This window comes from Phalangium opilio, unplaced genomic scaffold (assembly GCF_054372755.1).
Source record: "Phalangium opilio isolate 3A_F unplaced genomic scaffold, DU_Popi_V2 ptg000232l_1, whole genome shotgun sequence".
NCBI lineage: Eukaryota > Metazoa > Arthropoda > Arachnida > Opiliones > Phalangiidae > Phalangium > Phalangium opilio.
In genome coordinates this window covers 2118840-2128383 of record NW_028324223.1, presented here as the reverse complement: position 1 = coordinate 2128383, position 9544 = coordinate 2118840, and the positions used below count along the sequence as shown (strand labels likewise).

Below are 9544 nucleotides of genomic sequence, written 5' to 3'. Positions count from 1 at the left end.
CCTGAATCGAAAACTTATTCTATTATTCACGAGCTAAGTCACGTGACTTGGCCTATTGTTATTGGTGGTGGGGGGTGTTTGAAAGGGGGTGGGAAGAGAGCTCGCGCGTGCTTTCAATAATCAATCTCACGCGCATTTTATTCTCGCGCGCGCGTTAACTTGTTGACAGGAAGCACTGCTGTAGTAAAATTTGGCGCTCGAGACGATAATTCACGCGCGCGCCGTCATCCAGTTTTCCCGCCAAAACCCGTTAAATTTACGAGCGGCTGACCAAAGGGCCCCCAGAGCTACAAATCTCTCAAAACGGAGGAGTCAGGCGGCGTATTGGGGTCCCACTCTCACTCACTCCCTATAAACCGAAAAGCAAATTTATCTGCCAGACGATATATAGTTCCGCTTTCCGCCTGTTTTTTTTTTTTTTTTCTTGTTTAACCCTTTTCCTTGCAGTTATTAATTCTGTCATATCTTGTAGAGCAAATCTGGGATTTCCAGGGACGGAAAATTGGGTTTCTAGCTGATGATGTACACTTAGGGTCCTAAACTAAAAAGGGAGGGTGCCCCGGTGCCCCCTCTAATTATCAAAGTTTTTATCTGTCCCAACTTAATGATTATTTTTTGCCTGGAAAAGTTTTCAATTTAAATTTTTAGCTTTGTAGAAATATTCATACTTTATCTTCGTCAAGTTTTAAGTTTTATTTTAACTATGTGTTATTTTCCCCGTAGAGCTTTAATACAGTCAAGGCTAGGGGCTGCCATTACTCTAGTGTATATCCATCTATATCTTACTTCTCTAGCAAAAGTTGTTGATTTACTTGGAAACCTAGAAAACTGATTCCACCCCAGAGAGAGACCTTGCTTTTATTTATGTCTTCTCGGACCATACGGACTTATTTACCCCCCCCCCTTCCTGCCCATCCCCAAACTTTGTCCGGGGCTGACCAATGGGGAATTGGATATCACGGAGGGGCTGCGAATAAATAAATATATATATATACGCTTCCTATATATCACCCCAAGGTCACTTGACCCAAAGGGGAGGTCAAACGCAGCTCATTTATAAGTAATTTTAATATCAATACTTGATAAGAATATATAAAATTGTATTTTAGGTTTAGAACTGGGGTTACCCCCCAACTCCCCTTTAAGGCGCTCCCTGATTGGCTAAATTACTTCTTCAATACATATATGGCACGAGGAAAGTTATATACCGATAGCGCGCGCGCTCGTGAGGTTGCAACATATGGCGTAACTTTCCCGCCTTATTATTTTCGCCAGCCAGCACGCGCATATACCAATAATACAGCTCGCGCCAATATAGACCAATTTTGTATTCGCGCCCAAAATTTAGCGGGAAATCTGCGCGAGGAACGAAATTGAAAGGGCGCGGCGCGGACGCCTGTGACGTCACGCAAATCGCGCGTGAAAATCGATAATCAGTCAATAGAAAGACTGACTGATAAAACGAAAAATGTCTTATTCAGATACGTAAATTGAATCGAGTTTAAAGCATAAATATTTCGTTGAATTGTAGCTTAGTTTTGGTTTAAGGTGTATTCGGTGTTAGCTAAGTGGACACCGAAATATTGTCTGGAGCGAGATAAGTCCAAAGAATAAGAAAACCATCGGACTTTGTATTTATTGATGGTGGTCAATATTACCTGACATTTTGCTTAAAGAAATACCAGGATATCCGTAGCCTTTGATGGCGCTGTTAGGTAATATTGACTCGATTTTATTCGGAGCTGCTGTGTCCCGGGGATGTGGCTGCTTGCGTAGAAATCAATATTGAACTTTTGACTGCGACTCGTTTACATAACACCGTCGACAACGTTACCAGACAAGTATAGTCCTTGAGTGGCTTGACTCTCCCTTGGAAATTCAATGCAAATAGTGATACTTCAAATACATACCAAAATTTTTAAATTTCTAGATCATATTCCCAATGAATGTTGAATAAGTCTTTTTAGATAAATAATTTTGAGGGAAATTGAAAATAAGGCGCTCAGGGAGTATAAGCAATTGGAATGGATTGTGCGGGTCTTGTTTCTGCGCGTCTAACATGACCGTTAACATTTTGAACTACAAATTGCTGGTAAATACTGTGTATCCAAACTTGAAAGGGTTAAAAAACATAAGTACTTGAACCACATCCGTTTACTATACTTAGCAAAATTTTAATATTAAATCGAATTATCGAATTAAGTTTATAACAATTTAGGTTTTAAAAACCTTTAATTTGAATTACAAAATTTTATAAACAAAATTTATTGCATATCAGGGTGTTCAATTATTTGTTGACGCATTGACACTGTCCCGATTTGGCGTCACACGTTGGTGCTTTATTGGTGACTGAACAGAACAAGGTCATTCTTTGGCAAGGGTCCGATTCCTCTTGGTCCTTGCTGTCCTCTTTAGGCGGGCTTGCATCTTTTCCGCATTTGATCGCCGGTTCTGTAATTGAATCACGAAAATATATTGTTCTTAATTATATATTTATAAGGATAACCCTTTCCTTAATTAAGGATGCAAAATTTGTAATTGCAATTTGTAATTATTGTACTCACCAATTTCAATCTCGAAACTGTTGACTGCAATTAACATAGCCCTCATTTATAATTAATTATTTTAGTTAAAACGCGTCATGTTAATTTCTACAGTATAGGCCTGGATTTATAAGGGTACCATGATTTTGATGGAGCCCCATTGTTTTTTACTTTATTTTGGAGACCCAATGGTTCAATTAAGACCAGAGACCAAAGATATGACTTTTTGGTGGCCCATTGTTGTTTTTTGGAGCCCCTGGACCCCTAAAGATATTACTTTAGGGCCCCATTGTTTATTTTTGGAGATATAATGGCCCATTTTAGTCCAAGGTGACCCAGAAATTACTTTGGGGCCCATTACCTAAAAGGGTCTTTTGTTTATTAGTGCTGATAGGGTCCCAGATATTTTAGGCACCCCATTGATAAGAATGTGTTTGGGGGCCCAGATGATAACTCAGGGTCACCCAAAATAGTGTTAATCCGACCTTGAGAGTGTGACACTACCACTGTCCAAAGTGTATATCCCGGGAAAGGGAGGGAGGGGGTGGTCCTTAATTACTCAAGATTACCCAGTAATTTGAAGAGGGCATCGTGGGGATGTTGCATGGCCTTCTGGACATCTTGAACGGCTTCCTGGACAGGTTCCCTGACCCTTTTGAGTAGTTGATCCACTTCGGACCTGATTCTAAGTAGGGCTCTTTGAAGCAGAGTTAGAATTTGGTTGACAGTTGGACTGCTATCTTGCCTGGATGACTGATTCTTCTCTAATATTCGATCCCATATGTCACCACCTTTGACCCGCTCGTTTTGCTCTGGTTTAGCGGCTACCTTATCTTCTTCATCGGAGTATCCCGACTCGACCGTATCTTTATTAAAATTGAATAGGGGCGCTGTTAAGTTATGTTTAATTTTATAACAATTGTGGATGGCTCTCAAGCATGCAGGGGCGGAAATAAGAATTAAGGCTGTGTCCAGTGACCCCTCCTTTGACTGGAAAATAATAAATATATAGGACACTGTCCACTGGAGTACTGCCCAAAAATATTATCGAAACTTAATAGTCAAGCTATCAAAACATCGGTAAAATTTATTGGCCAGTTGTCCAGTTTTTTAAAAAATTATGGGACACTTTCAGATTTTATTGGACAATGTCCAGTGTCCTGCGCTTATTTCCGGCCCTGCTCTCAACTTGCGCTATAGCTTACTTACCTTTCTCAGTATCCTCGGGTTGCCATTGCGCCCGACAAGACGCTAATAAACCCAATAAAGCTAATATTAACAAAGCTTTGTACATTATCGATTTTGAATCGCGAGCAATTTGCTTATTTGCTGGAATTAAGCTCTCAATCGATCGATCTTTGGTGAATATGAGTTGAACCGAGCAAGGGAAGTCGCTCTTAAATAGGTTGAGATCGAAAAGGCATTTTAATTGGTGTTTTGTTTACGCCAATTACATATATTGTAACTAACGATGTTTACCCCACTAATATTAATTGTTTAACAATGTTTATTGTTTCTCTAATTAATTGTTACTATGCGACTTTTGCTATAGGCCTATCAAGAAGTGATATCTAGTTTATTAGGGAGAAGGTATAAGATGTTTAAGTAAGTATTCGCGCGCGCCAAAGTCCTGCAGTCCCCCTTTTCAAAATACAAGGGGGACGTAAAAGGAGGAACCGGGGGCTATTTCGCCTCCTCTCCTCAGTCGGAAAATATGACTGTAATTTTTTCTCATTCGCGTCGCGCTGAGTCTGACGTGCACGAGTTTTTAGGAGCCAATGAGATGCTGGTTGTAATTTAGAGGCGACGGGGATTAACAGTCCGGACCTACGTAACGTTTGGACTGGAGATAAAGCTGGAAATGTGGCGCTAATTTATACCTTCTCCCTAATAAACTAGATATCACTTCTTGGTCTAGTTTTGCAATTTTATAGTTAGTTGTGGTTGTTATTTGAGAAATTTGTAGAGAGTAACGGCTCCGAGTCTCATAAACCCAGCTCCATAAAAAAATAGACGCGGAATTCCAGTTAGACCAAATTGTTTTTAAGTTTCTTCAATTAAATTGATTTTTTTTTAATTATGGGTTCAAACTTTATTAATCGATCGAGAAAAGTTCTCTTTGATAAAATATATTTTATCATAATTATGTTTTAATGACAAAGTCCGTTCCGTTGATATCGGAAATCAATTTTTCCTAGAATTGAAATATTATTTTTATTAATTTAAATAAAACTTTTATTTAAATATCAACATAATTTCACGGTCAAGGTTTCAAAAACATAGGCACTTCCCTAAACATCCCGTAATTTTTTTTTATTATTTATTAATGAGTTTTGATCTCCTAAAATATAAATTATTGATTTAAAAGAAACATAATTAAATTATCTTTAAACAAATGCATAATTTACATCAATTAAATCACGCCGTAAATTCACGATTAAACTTAATTTTAATTAACAAAAATTAACCGAGTTTTTAAGTAAAGCTTATATTTATCGCCGGTAGATGGCGAGAACTAACAAGGAACTCTCCTGTCATCGGCGAAATTTAAAGAAAAGGCGCGAAAATCGGTAGCGTCACGTGTTGCAAACTAATCCCGCCAAAAGTCTCATGCCTTTAATAATAATAAAACCCAGCCAATTAAATTATTAAACTAATATCATTAAATTTTAAATAATTTAAATAATAATCAAGTTTAAAATTAAATTGAGGTCAAGTTGAATACTTCTCTTTCTTGCAATCTTGAAAGGGTTTCTTTTTCCCGTTATGGCTTATTGTAAAAACAACCCTTTCTTATACTGAAAAATTATAATATTTAAAGCTTACCAAAGCAGCCGTTTGAACTGAGCCGACATTATAAAAACGACACTTGAGATAATAAACCTGACCTGGCTGGGACTTCAGATGATTATTGGAATCAGTATTCCAAAGGCGTCTGCATCAATTAAACGAAATAAACCTCAATCCAATTAATTTTAATTCATTTTTTATAATTGCAATTATTATACAAAGTTAACCCTCATCAAAATTTACATTTGAGATATAACAGAAGTACGTAATTAGAAGTAAGCAACAAAATGATTGATTTCCCATAGAACTTTCATGTACTTCAGGGTTTTCCCTTTTTGGACAACCCCTAAGATGTGTGGAAATTTTTATGGGAAATTATAATCATACATTATTTTATTAATACGATTTAATTGCTGACCAGACGAATTTAATCATTTATCTCGCGCGTTGTCAGCGGATTTCGTAGACCACGTGATATGACACGATGTTGAGGACTCTTTGGACGGTGCTATTACTGTATGGAATGTGTATAAATTCCTTTACTTCCTGCTAAATTCCTAAATTGAATTGTATTTCCGGTGTAGGATATTTTCATATTATTATTATTATGGTAAACAGCTGAGTGGGTTTTTATTCAAATATAAATAAAAACAAAAATATAATAATAATTAGACTTCGTTTCAAGGAAGTTTCCAAAATTTGAGAGACACCCAAATATATTTTTTTAACCATTCAAAATAAATAGACCATACCGTCAGATATGGATTTTTTTTAAAAAAAAAAACCCTCCAACACTTTTAAACAATTTCAAAATGACGTCAGAAGTGAATTTTAATCTAATTGTTTCTTTATCCCAAATACTGTAAAATCAAAAATTCGGAGTTCCCGAATAGACCAACTTCGTGACGTCATAACTCTGTTAATTCCAAATTCAAATCGTCTTCGGGGGTTGATAGCCCCAATTGTCCTCTGTCCAACGGTATCAAGTACTTGATTCCAAGTTAATTAGAACTTAAGTAATTGAAGTTTAAATTAAAAACTTAAATACAAAATTTTGGGTTCCCGAATAGACCAACTTCGTGACGTCATAACTCTGGTAATTTCAACGCAAATTCAAATCACCTTTAGGGGTTGATAGCCCCAATTGTCCTCTGTCCAACGGTACCAAGTACTTGATCCCAAGTTAATTAGAACTTAAGTAATTAAAGTTTAAATTAAAAACTTAAATAGCCTAGCTTTCAAATGATGGATTTCTATATTGTTACGACTTAAGATTCAAAGTTCATTGAGGAATTGTACTTGAAAGTCAAGAAGAAGAAGTTAAGCGTAAAGGGCGTTGAAATATCATTAATGACCATTAATTAATTTTATTCATAGATATTAAAAGAAAATGTCAATTAGGTAAGCGTCATTTAATTACAAACTCGAGCGTACCGTCTATTAATTAATCGAGTTTAAAATCGTTAATTAACGAAAGAAATCTCTACTAATTAGATTTCGCGCGGCGATAAGGTCATAAACTTTAGCTAGTTCATTTAATTCCAAAAAAATTGAATGTAAAAAGTAGATCAACATCACCACTTGTCTATCTAGAAAAATAATTTATTTTTATTTATTTATTTATTTAACTAACTAAATATAAAGAAATGTAATAGTAATTTGAATCAATATTAGCTAATTATTAGTTTAAAATTAAACCTAAACCCGATTATTTCAAGAGTTATTAATAAATTAACTCTGGAACTATTTAATTGCAGATTTTAGCGTGAGTGTAGACATCCGCGCGTGCCGAAGAGGTTCCTCTTATAGAGTAGTGACACTACACGTTAATTTTTCATAGAACATAACGTAGCCCAAGGCAGGGAAGTGCCATTACTCTATAGTAGTGCTAAGGCTAGCTGCTGGAAAAGTCAATGAACGGTGGTGCGCCTCCGAGCGGCGAGGTTACGCGACTTTACGCCGGTTGTGTCCCAACTTTAGTCTCGCCGAAGTCGTCAAACTGTTGAAACGCGTGTCGTGCGCCGGCGTTTTTCTGCGTACGGTGTTTTCTTCTTAAAAATTATTCAAATAGCGTGAAATTTAAACGAAGAATTCAATCCGCGTACCACCGGATTTACGCGGCGAATTTGTGCTCTTCATAAAAAACAACACGGTGGATTTCGTTAAGCCTCTGTCGGCTTAATCCCGCGATTTCTGTTAATTAATTCGGTGGTTGTTGTTCGCGGCGCCCACCCCTCAACCTTTGAACCCTGGAGTTGGACGAATTAAGCTTAACCATGATGGACACTATAGAAGTTGACAAGTCGCTCTACGACATTGTGGAAAGTGACATTAAAGATTTATGGGCCAATGATTCCTTTGATTCCGTAAGTTTTTTTAAAATTTTTTAATTAATTTATTTATGATTTTATTAATTGCGAACGCCGTTATGAATTAATTTAATTTGCTCGTGAATTTTTATTGTTTATGGGATTATTTGAACGCGTACTAACACTACATGTCCCTGACTAATTTTGTCTATGGGGAGATTTGAATTTTTAAGTTTTAAATTTATGAATTAGGTAGACTTAATTAGTTGACGAATTGAATTGAATTGAATTGAACTGAACTCAAATCTGGCAAATAAATTAAGGAAGTTAAAGGGTTATTAGGGGTTCGTCAGATTATGAAATAACCTTTTACAACCTGTTGAATCTGTACTTTCAACATGGGATTGGGGGGCTATTCCAACTGGTAATTAAATTAATTTAAATTACTTAAGTTATAATTAAATATAATTCAAAATTACTTAATAATATTCAACTGTGAATAAATTTCACGCTTATGAAATATTCAAGAGCCCCAAATTTTGCGATTTTCAAATTTTTTTTTATAATTTTTATTTTTAGTCAAATATCAAATTTTTTTAAGATAAGTACAAATTATTAAAGACAAGAAACTATGTTATTAGATACGGGGGGAGGGGGGGAGTACTTGTGTGATAAGGACGAGGACTTCGTTATCTTCAAGTACTTTTTTGGAGAATCCATCCAGCTGGATATGTCATCTTTCAAATATGTCAAAGTTCCCAAGGGAAATTCCAACTCGTAAACCACATTTTCAGTTTTAGGGAATTATAAGAGTGCCCCAAAGTTTAATTGCAAACCAATTAGGCTATAGATAAATAAATAATTTTAATAAATATGGGATACTAAAAAAATTTATTAAAAATAATTAAAAAATACCAAATTGCAGTTTAATTGGCAAGAAAGTATAGATAATACGGGATACTATAAAAGGGAAAAATATTTAATGCCAAATTATACTTTAATTAATGGCAATTTTAAGCTAGATTATTTTTAATTATATATATTTAAATTGCGTATATGTGTTTTTATTGGGAAATGTTTATTCCCTGTATCTCTGGTTCCCATATTGCATAACGATATGTTTCTCAGAATCCATAGAAATATCGTATCTATTTATTATCTCTATGGTTTCATCGCTAGCCTCTTTCTAAGTAAGATATTGATCACGTGATCAGATCGTCAGTCTCTCGTTTTAAAGTGCAAATATTTTAGTCGTTAAGTCAATTATAGACCAGTCTATATGGGGGGGGAATCTACTTGACCTCAACTACTTGTTGTAGAAATATATATTGATTATTTTATTAAAATAATTCTTCGCTTTGAAGAGGGGTTGTTTTTGGGGTCAGTTTTTAGGGTTACAAGTTGGTCATAATGACAAGTGATTTTCATTGAGACTTGGGTCGTAATTTCGGGTGCTTTTTAGGGTCAAATGTCATCGAAACTTTGGTGACAATTTCAGGTATAAATTACTATTGGTCACTCATAATGACAAGTGATTTTCATAGAGACTTGGGTCATAATTTCTGGTGCTTTTTAGGGTCAAGTGGCATCGAAACTTTGGTGACAATATCAGCTAGAGATTGCAATTGGTCATAGGGGGAATATCAAAATAGGTCAAAATATTATAGTGGATCATGCATTTGACCTTAAGACTCCGTTTGATTGAGCGAATGATGTATTAGACTTAATCCTGTGAAGGGAGATTTAAGTGAAGGTGGTGGGGGTCTTTCCAAATGACAACCATATGTTACGGATGATGGTCACCCCCCCCCACCCCCTTCAATGCCCCTGGTTCCATTGAAGAAATGTTGCCTTCCCCGCAATGCGTAAAAGCATCTCAAAGAAAGCGTGGGCAGATATGAC

At 35.9% G+C, this 9544-nt stretch overlaps 2 protein-coding genes across 3 annotated transcripts in view; one reads left to right on the top strand and one right to left on the bottom strand.

The window, feature by feature from the left end:
• Window positions 1-2260: 2260 nt before the first annotated feature.
• LOC149612755 (uncharacterized) lies at window positions 2261-3923 on the bottom strand. Its single transcript, XM_089858327.1, has 3 exons — window positions 3753-3923; window positions 3113-3409; window positions 2261-2451 (listed from the first exon to the last, which is right to left on the bottom strand). Exons 1-3 carry the CDS (start codon window positions 3835-3837, stop codon window positions 2288-2290), a joined length of 546 nt encoding a protein of 181 aa, XP_089714453.1. The 5' UTR covers window positions 3838-3923; the 3' UTR covers window positions 2261-2287.
• Window positions 3924-7300: 3377 nt separating this feature from the next.
• Window positions 7301-9544, top strand: part of LOC149612754 (uncharacterized) — a 60961-nt gene continuing 58717 nt past the window's right edge. For both annotated transcript variants that reach the window (XM_089858338.1, XM_089858339.1), the window contains exon 1: window positions 7301-7699. In XM_089858338.1, coding sequence (XP_089714464.1) covers window positions 7610-7699 — 90 coding nt within the window. In that variant the 5' untranslated portion in view covers window positions 7301-7609. The remainder of the gene's footprint in view (window positions 7700-9544) is intronic.

What these genes read in the sequence shown, in the direction of transcription:
- LOC149612755 (XM_089858327.1), bottom strand. Translation starts at nt 3,837, where the DNA reads ATGTACAAAGCTTTGTTAATATTAGCTTTATTGGGTTTATTAGCGTCT. An exon ending in ACCCGAGGATACTGAGAAAG is followed by an intron (nt 3,410 to 3,752) that starts GTAAGTAAGCTA and finishes ATTTTAATAAAG; the next exon opens with ATACGGTCGAGTCGGGATAC. An exon ending in TGCCCTCTTCAAATTACTGG is followed by an intron (nt 2,452 to 3,112) that starts GTAATCTTGAGT and finishes ATTCAATTACAG; the next exon opens with AACCGGCGATCAAATGCGGA.